Genomic DNA, 13,402 nt, shown 5'->3' on the forward strand with positions numbered 1-13,402 from the left:
GTGCTAGATATGCACTTTGTCTTACAGAGAAGGGCCTTAAATCAAACAGAAAGTTGTTGGTTGTTCCCATACATTTGTGCCACTGTCATACCAGTGGGTATATCTTGCCAAGGCAGTCATTGTTGTAGCTTGCTGTAGTGTTCAGAACTGGATGAGGATGGTGAGCACTTTTCTCTTAACCAGTGTACATAGCACCTTCTAATACCATGAGGGCTGGTCAATAGGAATGAAGTGAACAGGTGAATACCTCCTAGATTTCTCCATGTTCTCTGACTTAAGCATTGATGTCTACAGAAATGGGGTCTTACCATGTTGTTCTGGAGGATTGACAAGTTACAGGCAGTATTCTGTAAGAGAGTGGAGTCATTCTTTGGGACATCACTAGCTAGCAACTAAAAATTGGTCAGCTACTACTGCTACTGAAGATTATATTTGTTAATATGAGGCATCTACTTGTGGAACTGTAACCCTTCCAGTTGTAAGTTAACTGCATATTATATATGTATATATTTTAGTCAGGTTTTAGATTAGTAGATTTCCATATGGTTTTTCCAAAAGGTCTTTAACATTAATCATCTCTTTTTATATGCCCTAATCTACCATGCCCTCCCATGTCCCATGACAATGTAAGGCTTTGCATTGTTTTCTTTAACCCTTTGTACTCTTCTGAGTGGGCTATATTCAGAAGAAGAACCTCATGTTAACTGACTCTGTCTGATACTGGCATCCCAGATCAGTAGGCAATTTTGTAATTGGGCATGACTGAGTCCAGACATTGCCTAAGATGATGATTTAGGTGTGATATGCAAATATGGAGAGTAGTAAGTCTCCTACTCACATAGCTCTATGGTATGTGTACTAACCATTATGAGCCATCCACTGGTGGTACATTTCATGGTACCTGGCCTCAGGTCTAGAACTGATGTCTCTTTCCCTTCAGTGACATGGACAATGGCATTCTCTGCCAAACCCTTCCTTACTGTCTGAAGCATTGACAGTCACAGGAAGCTGACATACTTCACTGAGGTTGATTCAGTACCTGTGTGCATCTCAGAGCAGAGCTGGAGCTAGTAATGGCTTTGTTTCATCTTCCTCATTCTATTCTTCCATCTCTAATTATAAAGCAACTTGATAAGCAGTCTTATGGTCATCATCAGAGTGGAGTCTAAACATATACCACCAGTATGTCGTTTGAGATTGTAGTCTTAAAGAGGCCCAGGATAAGGCCCAAGCCCATCATACTCCCCCATGAACAGCTTATTCCACTTTCTATGGTTATAGAAAAGAATTCAACATAGGAGGGAGACATAACCTCTTTCTGGGAACAGGGTTGTCAAAGATGAATCTGAATCCACAGCTGATGTCCCTAGTAACATTTTCCTTCTTTCAGCACATAGGCAGATTATACCTTGGAAACAGGAATATAAATGGGCCAATGAATCAAAGAGCATCAGTGAGCTGAAGCCCAACACACAGAACACAGAGAGATGTAATAGAGAAAAGAAATAATGTCTTCAATCAAGGAAGACAACTCAGACAACCAGGGAGTTCTTGCTGAAACTGAAAAGACAAGAGGGCCCACTGAGTCACAGAACTTTACAGGGATGATGTCCTGGAAAAGGATATTTCCTACTTTGTAGAGTCCCAGTCCAGCCAGTCATGCATGGATTTGCATTTTGGTTGGGAAATTCTTGGACCTGCCCACTGTCAGTCATCTGTACTTCCACTGGGCTGGACAACCAGTCCTATAAAAGGGACCTTTGCTGCATGACTGCAGACTCCTGGTACTCAAGTCCTGGACTTCTTTGAAGAACCTGGTGAGTGTCATTTGTTGATCTGGTCTGTCTTTATGGTCTTCTTATGTGCTGTAGTCAGTTTTGAGGGAGTAAGTGTGATGAGTCCTGTTGTGATCAAGGGATGCCAGGTATCTACCTAGCAGCCAGAAATTTAGCAGTGGATACACTAGTCCACTCTGATAGATGGCTCTTCCTTTTATTTGGTAGGTGAATGAACTGAGTATTTTTCTGTTTCACATGCATCTTTTGTTGTCCTTTTTACAGCCCTAAACCTTAGCAGGTATTAGAACCTGGGATTTTCCTGAGCAGTTCCCAATTCTGCAACTCAAGACAACTTGCTGGGATGTCACAAGTGACAAGTGGGGCAGGAATTGTTTCTGAGATTGGTCAGGGTTCTAGAACTTGAGAATGCCTGTCTTGAAGATGTTTAGTGTGAAATCAGCCTTATTTGTTTCATTGGAACAAAATATTTTCTCACAGCAAAAAGGCATGAAAAAAAAGGTTATTTCCTAAATCTTGTGCCACAGATTGCTGATAGGAAAGGGAAATGCCAGCCTGTTCTAAAGCACGAATAGGGGAATATATGCATGCCTGGAGAGAGAAATGGATCTGATGTTCCATGTGTCCATCAGTCTTCTCTGTGTGGATCATCCCTGAACACTCTCATGTAATGTCTTTCAGATCCTGAGACTTCAGCACGATGTCTTACCAACAACAACAGTGCAAGCAGCCCTGCCAGCCTCCTCCTGTGTGCCCACCTCCACAGTGCCCAGAGCCTTGTCCTCCCCCACAGTGCCCAGAGCCTTGTCCTCCCCCAAAGTGCCCAGAGCCTTGTCCTCCCCCAAAGTGTCCAGAGCCTTGTCCTTCTCCACAGTGCCCAGAGCCTTGTCCTCCCCCAAAGTGCCCTGAGCCCTGCCCACCTCAGCCATGCCAGCAGAAATGTCCTCCTGTGTAACCTCCTCCATCCTGCCAGCAGAAGTGCCCACCCAAGAGCAAGTAACTGCTTCACCTGTCACCAGGAGCAAGAAAGTAGAAGGAAATCTGTCTCTGACACTTTCACAGAAACACTCCCATCTTCCCTTCAAAGTCTCTCAAGGATGCAGAAGAATCTTCTCCAACTTCCACCTTCCATGTGTCTATGTTGATTCCTGGCAGGGAAGGTGTTCCCTGAGGCTGTTCTGCTTCTGCTTCTGCAGTCAAGGAGCTGCTGACAATGATCCTTCCACACTGGTTCAGTGTCCCTGTTAATCAGAGTGAAGAGCAGCAGCTTCCATCCTGGGGTCTGAGGATGTTTTCAAAACTGTCAGTCAATTTTGTTGGGTTGTTGCCACTCTGCTTTCCTATCCTGAATAAAGTACATTTTTCTTGATCATATTTGTTTGGTCTTTTTCTCTAAAACTCACTGTATTTCCCTCCTGTTATTCTCCTCATCCTATATTTTTATTCTTTGATCTCCAGGTCATTCTGCAGTAATCAGATTTTGACTGAATTATGGGTCCTAGAAAGATTACTTGGTCTTTGTTTGCTTGAGAGACACATTATTTCATTCTGCATAACTACCATCTCTCCTTTAGCACATGTTAACTCAAGAAGATGACGTGATATTCAGATATGCATGTGCCTTTTAGGACAAATTTTCTCCCTACATCCCTATGTATTTTGCTCTTACTTTTCTCCTTCATTTGACCTTATAGTTACACATCTACATTAACCTATCCTTGCTATATTTTCCTCCTTCAAGATCTGTAATATCTATGGCAACCTTGTATTTTTTTTTTTTTTTTTTGGTTTTTTCGAGACAGGGTTTCTCTGTGTAGCTTTGCGCCTTTCCTGGAACTCGCTTTGGAGACCAGGCTGGCCTCGAACTCACAGAGATCCGCCTGGCTCTGCCTCCCAAGTGCTGGGATTAAAGGCGTTCGCCACCACCGCCCGGCCGGCAACCTTGTATTTAAGAGTCTATATATTTTTCTTATCATGATGATATGCAGTTTCATTTATTTGCCTGAAGTGGACATGTTATCATTGTACTTTATGACTGATTGTTATTCCAGTACACATAGGTGCCACAGTTTTTTAACCATTTATTCACTGGTGAGCAGATATCATAGATTATTTAATTTGCATATTAGGAATAGTTGTGGACTCTAGATGGATATGCAGGCATCTCTACTGTATGCTGTATTTGACTTCTTTTCATATGAACCCAAGTGATGCTGCTGAATCACGTGACAGTTCTGCTCTAGTAGTATTTATTTGGAGGAAACTCCACACTGATTTCCATACATGATGGGTTAATCTCCTCTCTCACTGTCTGACAGCCTGTGTTCTTTTTCCTCCACTCCTCTGCCAGGAATTGAATTGTTGTTATTATTTTGATGGTTCTCTTTCTTACATAGATAGTATGGTCTTCTGGTATAAGTTTGCTTTCCAGTTCTCTAATGGCTACAGGTGTTAAACATTTTCCTGTTACTGTTACTTGTGCAAATTCCTAAGTATGCCAAAGTCTTGCCTTTGGTCATAATCGAACTAAATGTTTGCCATTTGGTTGGCACATTTAAGGCACCTATTTAGTACCAAGTTAGTGATAGAACTGGAAGCTGCTGATCCACATCATTTCCACTACCCTCACTACCATCCTCACTTCCATCTGCAACATCCCCATCATCATCACCAATACTAGAATCACTATCACAACAACTAAAAGACATGACCCCAGCTAGCACTGCCTACCTGCTCTATCATTCTCGCCCTCACTACTGTTACCCCGCTACGAGCACCATGTCCAGGGCCATCACCATTCCATGACCATTATCTCTCGCACCAAGAACCTCATCAAAACACCAAATAAAATACTGTCAAATGTGCAAATATGTGGGAAAGGGATTCTAATAAAGAATGTGAGGCCTACATCAGATCTTCTGTTGCTTGTTATTGATTTTTTAAATATAATAATGTAGAATCTTGATTTTGTCAGGTTATTTTTCTTAATGGCATACTATGTCATAGTAAAACATTAATTTTTTAATTTAATTTAATTTTATTCTACAATACAGTTCAGTTCTACATATCAGCCACGGATTCCCTTGTTCTCCCCCCCTCCCGCCCCCCCTCCCCTTCCCCCCAGCCCACCCTCCATTCCCACCTCCTCCAGGGCAAAGCCTCCCCTGAGGACTGAGATCAACCTGGTAGACTCAGTCCAGGCAGGTCCAGTCCCCTCCTCCCAGGCCGAGCCAAGTGTCCCTGTATAAGCCCCAGGTTTCAAATAGCCAACTCATGCAATGATCACAGGACCTGGTCCCACCTCCTGGATGCCTCCCAAACAGATGGCAATGGTCGAAAGACAGCCTGAACTGACCTACTCTGGTGATGGGATGGCCAAACATCTTAATTGTTGTGCTAGAAACCCCATCCAATGACTGAGGGGACTGTATGCAGAGATCCACGGCTAGACCCCGGATGGAGCTCTGGGAGTCCAATTAGCGAGAAAGAGGAGGGTTTATATGAGTGAGAATCGTTGAGACAAAGGTTGGATAAAGCACAGGGACAAATAGCCAAACAAATGGAAACACATGAACTATGAACCAATGGCTGAGGGGCCCCCAACTGGATCAGGCCCTCTGAATGGGTGAGATAGTAAAACATTAATTTAAATGAAGAACTTCTTAAATATTAAACCTTCCTGTTCAGGCCTGTAATTGATCCATAAAATTCCCTCGAAGTCAGGATAAAAATATGCAGGTTGAACTCAGGGTCCCCTACACTGAAAAGAAAATAAAACTAAGAGGATCAAATGTTTAACTCAATGATATATGACAGCTCAGAAGGACCATTGTGTGTGTAATATCTGTGCACACTTGTGTTTCATGTCTCTCTTTAAGATTCACACTTGGAGAAAGTTTGATGTGCATCCTGTTCATCTGTGGCTGCTCTTCATGTGGAAGGAACTCTGACCAACAACTGTCATCTATCCATTGTGTCTTTCCTTCTCTTGCCACCCAACTTTGATTTCTTTTTATTTGCTTGTCCTTGTCCCAGTTTGTTAGTCCAGCTATTCTAGACAGTGGGGCCTACCCTGAAGTAAGGACAACACAGCAAGTGTCTCATCATTGAAGAAAACTGACATTCCTTCTCCCAGAACCTATCAACTGCTAATAACTCCTCAACTAGTGGTGGGATTTCATATTTCTCTTCTATTGTATATGAGTTTTGGTCTGGTTTGATCTTTCATATGACTTACGCATGCTGTTTCAATAGTTATGAGTTCAAACGTTTAATGGCCTGGTTATGTGAAGAAAGCAGTTTCTATCTCTAGATCTTATAATCTTTCTGCCAACTCCTTTGTGAGTGTAATGTTTTGTAAAAAATAGTTTTTTACTCTCAACATCATCTATCAGTTGCAGTCTCTTTGTTAATAATCTACTGCAAAGAGAAGCTGCTTAGATGATGAATGAGAAATATATTGATATTAGTGTGACAGTAAGTTATGAGGAATTGCTGTGTTGCTTTGTCCATTTAGTAGAATAATAGTACTAATTGGATTATCCCCACGGCCTATGCCTGTCTAGCTATAGATTGTGTCCCCTTTACCTGTGCTTGATATGCACTTTTTCTTATAGAGTGGGACCTTAAATCCAAATAGAAAGTGCTTGGTTGCTTCCATATTTGTGCCACTGTCATGCCAGTGGTCCTATCTTGCCAAGACAGTTGTTGTTGTAGCTTGCAGTGTTCAGAACTGGTTGAGGATGGTAAGTACTTGTCCTCTTCTTCAGTGTACAAAGCACCTTCCAATATCATGAGGACTGATCAATACAAATGAAGTGAACAGGTGAGTACCTCCTAGAGTTCTCCATGTTCTCTGACTTAAGCATTGATTTCTACAGAAAAAGGGCCTTACCTTGAAGTTCTGGAGGGTACCCAAGTCACAGGCAATAGTCTGTAAGGTAGTGGACTTTGTCTATGGGACCCCACCTGCTATTAACTAAAAAGAAGTAAGCTGTTACTGCTACTGAGGTTTGCATTTATTAATATGAGGTGGTATTGCACTCCCTCCAATTGTAAGGTAACTGCATTAAATCATTATATATAAAAAATATAATATTATATATATATATTAGTAAGTAATAATAGATATTAGTAAGTTTTTTGAGTAGTAGGTTTCCACATGTCTTTTTCAAAGGTCTTTAATGTTAATCATTGCTCTTTACATGACCTGATTTACCCTGCCCTCTGAAGTCCAATGACAGTATAAGTCTTCCCTTTGTATTACTTCCCTTTAACCATTTCCACCCTTCTGAATGGGCTATATTTAGAAGAAGAACTTCAAGTTAACTGACTCTGTGTTTTACTGGCATCCCATCTCAGTAGCCAATTTTGCAATTTGGAATGTTTGAAGTCAGACATTGCCTAAGATCATTATTTAAGTGTGATATGCAAATATGGAGAGTAGTACGTCTCCTAATCACATAGCTCTATGGTATGTGTACTAACTTTTATGAGCCATCCACTGGTGGTACATTTCGTGGTACCTGGCCTCAGGTCTAGAACTGATGACTCTTTCCCTTCAGGGACATGGACAATGGCATTCTCTGCCAAACCCTTCCTTACTGTCAGAAGCACTGACTGTCATCGGAAGCTGATATGCTTCATTGAGGTTAATTCAGTACCTATGTGCTTCCCAGAGCAGAGCTGGAGCTAGTAATGGCTTTGTTTCATCTTCCCCATTCTATTCTTCCATCTTTAATTGTAAAACAACTTAAAGCACCAAAGAGAATATTTTTCTCTTTTCTTCTCCCTCTTAGAAGGTTCTACATTTTTTAATTCTTCTGTGTTCTGTTTTATGCTATAGTCAACTTCCTGAACATCACAAGTAATAACAATGGCAGCAGTTACTGTCACTGTTAAAATTGCTCAGTATTTCACAACTTAAACTTCAGGCTGCCTTTTTTTGAAGATGATGTTTTCTGAGAGTACCATCATTCTGTCCTTTGAAAGAAAGAGTTTACTCACAGAAAATGTGATGAAAAAGAATGGTTTTCTAGGTTAATGAACTAAAATGATGACATGGAAGGGAAGTCAGGAAGTTTTGAGCAGTAGTTGGGATAGAGGAATAGTTCTGATATTTCAATATTTTGAAATTATTTCCCTGTGGGAAATCACCTCTTGTGAGGATTGTCACATAATGTCTTTCAGATTCTGAGACCTCAGCACGATGTCTTACCAACAATAACAGTGCAAGCAGCCCTGCCAGCTTCCTCCTGTGTGCCCACTCTCTAAGTGCCCAGAGCCTTGTCCTCCCCCAAAGTGCCCAGAGCCTTGTTCTCCTCCACAGTGCCCAGAGCCTTGTCCACTCTCAAAGTCCCCTGAGCCTTCTCTTCCTACAAAGTGTACAGAGCCTTGGCTCTCTCAAATTGTTCAAATGTCAATCAAGAATTACAAAACACACAATTTTTATCCATTCTTTCAGTTATTATGCAGCAATGATCATTAATATACTTAAGAAAATTGGGAAGTGATACATGTAGCTATGTGGCAGATAAAAATATAAGGCTGATGCTCTGCATATGTGTCTGTCTGTCTGTGTGCATATGTAAGAATGAGCACATGTGTGTATATGGAAGATTCAGTACACCATGTGTTTTGAAAGTTCTCATAAAAACTCCAGTTGGTGTGTTTCACACCTACAGGTGCTCTCCAGAGCTCTTTCTACAAGAGAAATGTGAGATATTGTGAGTCTTCATACTAACCACCTAAGCAAGAACATGCTTAGGGCAGGTGCAATTTTAGTTCTGCTGTCATGATAAGCATTTTTATGGTTATTATTAGATGGGAGTCTAAATATATACCTTTATTATTTTGTTTGAGATGGCAGTCCTAAAGAGGGTCAGGATAAGTACCAAGTCCTTCACCCTCCCCCATGAACAGCATATTCAATTTCCTATGTTGAAAGATAAGAATTCAACCTAGGCAGGAGACTTAACCTGTCCTTCTGAACAGAGTTGTCAAAGATGAAGCTGAATCCACAGCTGAAGTTCCCAGTAACACTTTCCTTCTTTCAGCACATAGGCAGATTATACCTTGAAAACAGGAATATAAATGAGCCAGTGCACCAAAGAACATCAATGAGCTGAATCAGAAGAAACAGGACAGAAGAGAGTTGTAATAGAGAAAAGATATATTGTCTTCAATCAAGAAAGACAACTCAAACAACTAGGGAGGTCTTACTGAAACTGAAAAGACAGGAGGGCCCTCTGAGTCACAGCACTGTATAGTGATGATGTCCAGGAACAGGATATTTCCTACTTTGGTGATTCCCTTTTAGCCAGTCAAGCATGAATTTGCATTTTGGTTGGGAAATTCTCAGACCTGCCCATTGTTAGTCCACTGTACTTTTATTGGGCCCAGGCAGCCAGTCCTACAAAGAGGTCTTGTACTGCAGAATCCTTGTACTCAAGTCCTGGACTATTTTGGAGAACCTGGTGAGTGTCATTTGTTGATTTGGTCTGTCTTTATGGTCTTCTTATGTGCTGTAGTCAGTTTTGAGGGAGTAAGTGTGATGAGTCCTGTTGTGATCATGGGATGACAGGTATCTACCTAGCAGCCAGAAATTTAGCAGTGGATACACTAGTCCACTCTGATAGATGGCTCTTCCTTTTATTTGTTAGTTGATTGAACAGAGCATTTTTCTCTTTCATATGCATCTTTAGGTATCAATTTTCATAGCCCTATACCTCTTCAGGTATTAGAACCTAAGATTTTCCTGAGCTATCCTCAACTCTGTATCTCCAGACAACCTGCTGGGATGCCACAAGTGACAAGGGAGGCAGGAATTCATTCTGAGATGGTTCAGGCTTCTAGAACTTGAGACTGCCTGTCTTGAAGATGTTTCTGTATGAAAAGAGCCTTATTTGTTATTTTGGAACAAAATATTTTCTCCTGGCAATAAGGCCTAAAACAAAGGTGATTTCCCAGGGCTACTATCACAGATTGCTGACAGCACTGGGTAATGCCATGATGTCCTAAAACTGGAGTTGGGGAATATGTGCATGAATGGAGTTATATGGATCTGATGTTCTATGCCTCTATCAGTTTTCCCTGTCAATCACCCCTGAACACTCTCATGGAATGTCTTTCAGATCCTGAGACTTCAGCACGATGTCTTACCACCAACAACAATGCAAGCAGCCCTGCCAGCCTCCTCCTGTGTGCCCACCTCCACAGTGCCCAGAGCCTTGTCCTCCCCCACAGTGCCCAGAGCCTTGTCCTCCCCCAAAGTGCACAGAGCCTTGTCCTCCCCCAAAGTGCACAGAGCCTTGTCCACCTCCACAGTGCCCAGAGCCTTGTCCTCCCCCAAAGTGTCCAGAGCCTTGTCCTCCCCCTAAGTGCCCAGAGCTTTGTCCTCCTCCACAGTGTCCGGAGCCTTGTCCTCCCCCAAAGTGCCCAGAGCTTTGTCCTCCTCCACAGTGTCCGGAGCCTTGTCCTCCCCCAAAGTGCCCTGAGCCCTGCCCCCTTCAGCCATGGCAGCAGAAATGTCCTCCTGTGCAATACCCTCCACCCTGCCAGCAAAAGTGCCCACCCAAGAGCAAGTGACTGCTTCAGCTGTCACCATGACCAGGAGAAGAGAAGGGAATCCATCTCAACTACTTTCATAGCAATAACTCTATCTTCCATTCAAAGTTCATCATGGATGCAAAAGAATCTTCTCTACCCTTCACCCTCTTTGTGCCTGTTAATACCTCTAAAATGGAGGACATTTCCATGAGGCTGTCTTCTTGCTGTTCAAGGGGAATGGTCCTTCCTCCGTGGTTCAGTATCTCAGTGTTCAGAGAGAAGACATTAGATGTACCTTCAGTGCTCTCAGAGTATGATTTCCAAATCCCTCTGTCCCTTTAATAGAATAATTGTCACTGTTGTTTCATTTCCTAAATAAATTACAATCTCAGTGATGGTATTCATGTGTTCTTGCTTCTGAAACATGTCAATCTGTAGCATTTGTGTTTTGACTGAATTTTGGATCATAACAATGATTACTTAGTGTTTGATTGCTTGAGTATCATATTATTTCCTTCTACATAACTACAATCTCCTTTTAGCAACGCTAACCTAAGAAGATAACGGATTCTTCAGTTATGCATGTACTTATTGGATCATATGTTTTACCTACACCCCACATATTTTGTTCTCCCTTGTTCCCTTACCCTGCCCTAATAGTTACATATGTACATTAACATAGCCTTATTATTTTATTCCTATTTTGTATTTAAAACAACATACCTATTTTTTCTTTTAGAATGTTTTTATCTTTCTTAACAAGATGATATGATATGATAACAGTTATATCAATTTGCATGAATAGGGCATTATATCATTGTTCTTTATAACTAAATATTACTCTGGTATGTGTGTGTGTCATATTTTCTTAATCCAGTCATCTATTGATGAGCACCCATCCTTGTTATTTAGCTTGTGTATTATGAGTTGTGGTGTAACAAAGATAGACATACAGATATCTCTAAGGTATGTTCTCTTTGACCTCTGTTTATACAAATCCAAGTGTTTTCACTCAATCTTATGTTTGTTCTGCTTTTATTGTTGTTTGTTAGGAGAAAACTCCATACTGACCTTCATACTGGACCGATTAATCTACTCTCATGGATGGTGTGTTTGAGTTCTTTTCCTTCTTGATATCCTTGCTAGGGATTGCTATTATTTTGTTGGTATTCATTTGTACCTTGGAGCAGTGGGATTCAACTGTCTTTGGCTTGAATTTTTCTGAAAATAGGGATGCTGGCTATGTTTTATCTTTTATGTTAGACATTGAAACTCTCACATATGTCAATGATTTATTTTTGCCAACAATGGAATAAATGCATGTCATTTTATTGGCATAGTGCCAGACAACAATTTAGAACTAAATAAGTGGCAGTGCATGGGAGCTGCTGATAATCTTCATTTCTCTCTCCCCAACTATCATGACCATCACCACTAGCAGCAGCATATCCATCACCACCTACCACCTTCATTGTGCATACTATGACCATCACACCCACTAAAACCACCACACCCATGTCCATCATCACCTTCACCATTAACAAAAGTTGCTCACCGTTACCACCACCTACAATATCATTAGGACCATCACCACCACAATGACATTACCATAGTTGGTCCATTGTAGAAGTGACTTAGACATAACTAACTCACATTGGAAATACAATTCTAAAATGTATTATTCCTTGTATTCTGCTCATCACTTTATTTTATTGTCCTTATTTTCTGTGAAATATGGCAGAGAAAGGGGTGTAAAGGAATTGAGGTATCATCCAATTTAAATACTTGGCAATGTTTAAAACACAAGTACAGAAGAGAGGTGGAAATGGGCTTCAAAAGTTATTTCCCTCTTTTCTATCTTTGCCACTGGCTTCCTTTAACTGTCTATAAAATTTAAACACTCTCCTTGTGTCTTACTTCTGAAGCTATTTTATGAGTTGATCTGATTCTACGTGTGTTCAAATTTTTGTTTCCCATGTTTGTTTAGAACTGTTAATACTGAAGATATGCAGCTTTTCTTTGTAGGTACATAGTGACAGCTATGTCCTGTCTAGGGACTGAGATTGAGATATGCAAATGAGATTGTTAGTGGAATGAATAGATATTATATTCTAATCCATGAAGTTTAAAACACCTTTCCCCCCAAATCACCAAGGTAGTCTGTTTAATTACAAGTCCCTTGAGGATAGTTGTGAAGCTCTCTGATTTTCTGGAGTTTTCCTTGGTTCTTTCCCCTGAAGTTGAGTCATGTCCTTGGTGCAGCTTTCAAGTAGATAATAGTCTCTTAATGATTTACCAGTTCTATATATTTAAATATGCCTTTCTAATGTCATCTTTTACAACTGTCCAACATGTCTTCCTTGTGCAAAAGAATGGAATTTTCTGAGGAAAATGTCATGAGAAACAAGAACCTTACCCACATAGAAAAAAAATTCACTCACAATAATGGCAGGAGGAGAAACTAAACAGTGTCCCACTGACTGTGTCTGAGATTAGAAGCACAAAATGTTCTTTGGAACTGAAGAAATGCATGGCTTTAGTTTCCACAGTGTGCAGGGCCCTCTCCTCCTGCGAATGCTCTCAATGGGAGCTTTTGTTTGTTTCCCCAGACATGGGCAAGCATGTCACATGCAGCACCAGCAGCAGTGGAAACAGCCCTTCCAGACACACGCGTGCTTACTCTGGTGTCTTGTTTCCACTCCATAACCACAGTGCTTGACTCATGCCTGTCTTGGAATCTTTTCTCATTGAAATGTCCCTTCCTCAGTTCCAAAGCCACCCCTTGCAGGGCCACCCTAAGCCAGGCCAACTGCACCAAAACCCTCATTCTTCCTATAAATGTGAGCCAAGATTCAGATGTCTCAGGACCAGGAAATAAGAACAACACAACTTCTGGAGCTCAGGGAGACTTTTAAGCCAAAATTTCTCAGAGTGCCATTAGCGTGACATTGCTTATCTGGTAACTAAACAACTAATTTCAGGACTACATAAATTTAAATTTCATTTCCCCCCTAGATGAGGCTTTTTCCTGGTGGAACACCTGTTTTTTTTTTTAACAA

At 41.1% G+C, this 13,402-nt stretch overlaps 2 protein-coding genes across 2 annotated transcripts; both read left to right on the forward strand.

The window, feature by feature from the left end:
- Positions 1–2,496: 2,496 nt before the first annotated feature.
- LOC128106122 (small proline-rich protein 2H) lies at positions 2,497–2,751 on the forward strand. The gene has a single exon (XM_052731438.1). It carries the CDS (start codon positions 2,497–2,499, stop codon positions 2,749–2,751), a length of 255 nt encoding a protein of 84 aa, XP_052587398.1.
- Positions 2,752–9,947: 7,196 nt separating this feature from the next.
- LOC128106130 (small proline-rich protein 2I-like) lies at positions 9,948–10,382 on the forward strand. The gene is made up of 2 exons (XM_052731445.1): positions 9,948–10,097; positions 10,314–10,382. The coding sequence occupies exons 1-2, from the start codon at positions 9,948–9,950 to the stop codon at positions 10,380–10,382; spliced, it is 219 nt and encodes a 72-aa protein (XP_052587405.1).
- The last annotated feature ends 3,020 nt before the right edge of the window (positions 10,383–13,402 follow it).

Source organism: Peromyscus californicus, unplaced genomic scaffold (assembly GCF_007827085.1).
Source record: "Peromyscus californicus insignis strain IS unplaced genomic scaffold, ASM782708v3 Scaffold_9__1_contigs__length_137607984, whole genome shotgun sequence".
NCBI classification, from domain to species: domain Eukaryota; kingdom Metazoa; phylum Chordata; class Mammalia; order Rodentia; family Cricetidae; genus Peromyscus; species Peromyscus californicus.

What these genes read in the sequence shown, in the direction of transcription:
- LOC128106122 (XM_052731438.1), top strand. Translation starts at nt 2,497, where the DNA reads ATGTCTTACCAACAACAACAGTGCAAGCAGCCCTGCCAGCCTCCTCCT.
- LOC128106130 (XM_052731445.1), top strand. Translation starts at nt 9,948, where the DNA reads ATGTCTTACCACCAACAACAATGCAAGCAGCCCTGCCAGCCTCCTCCT. An exon ending in CTTGTCCTCCCCCAAAGTGC is followed by an intron (nt 10,098 to 10,313) that starts ACAGAGCCTTGT and finishes CTTCAGCCATGG; the next exon opens with CAGCAGAAATGTCCTCCTGT.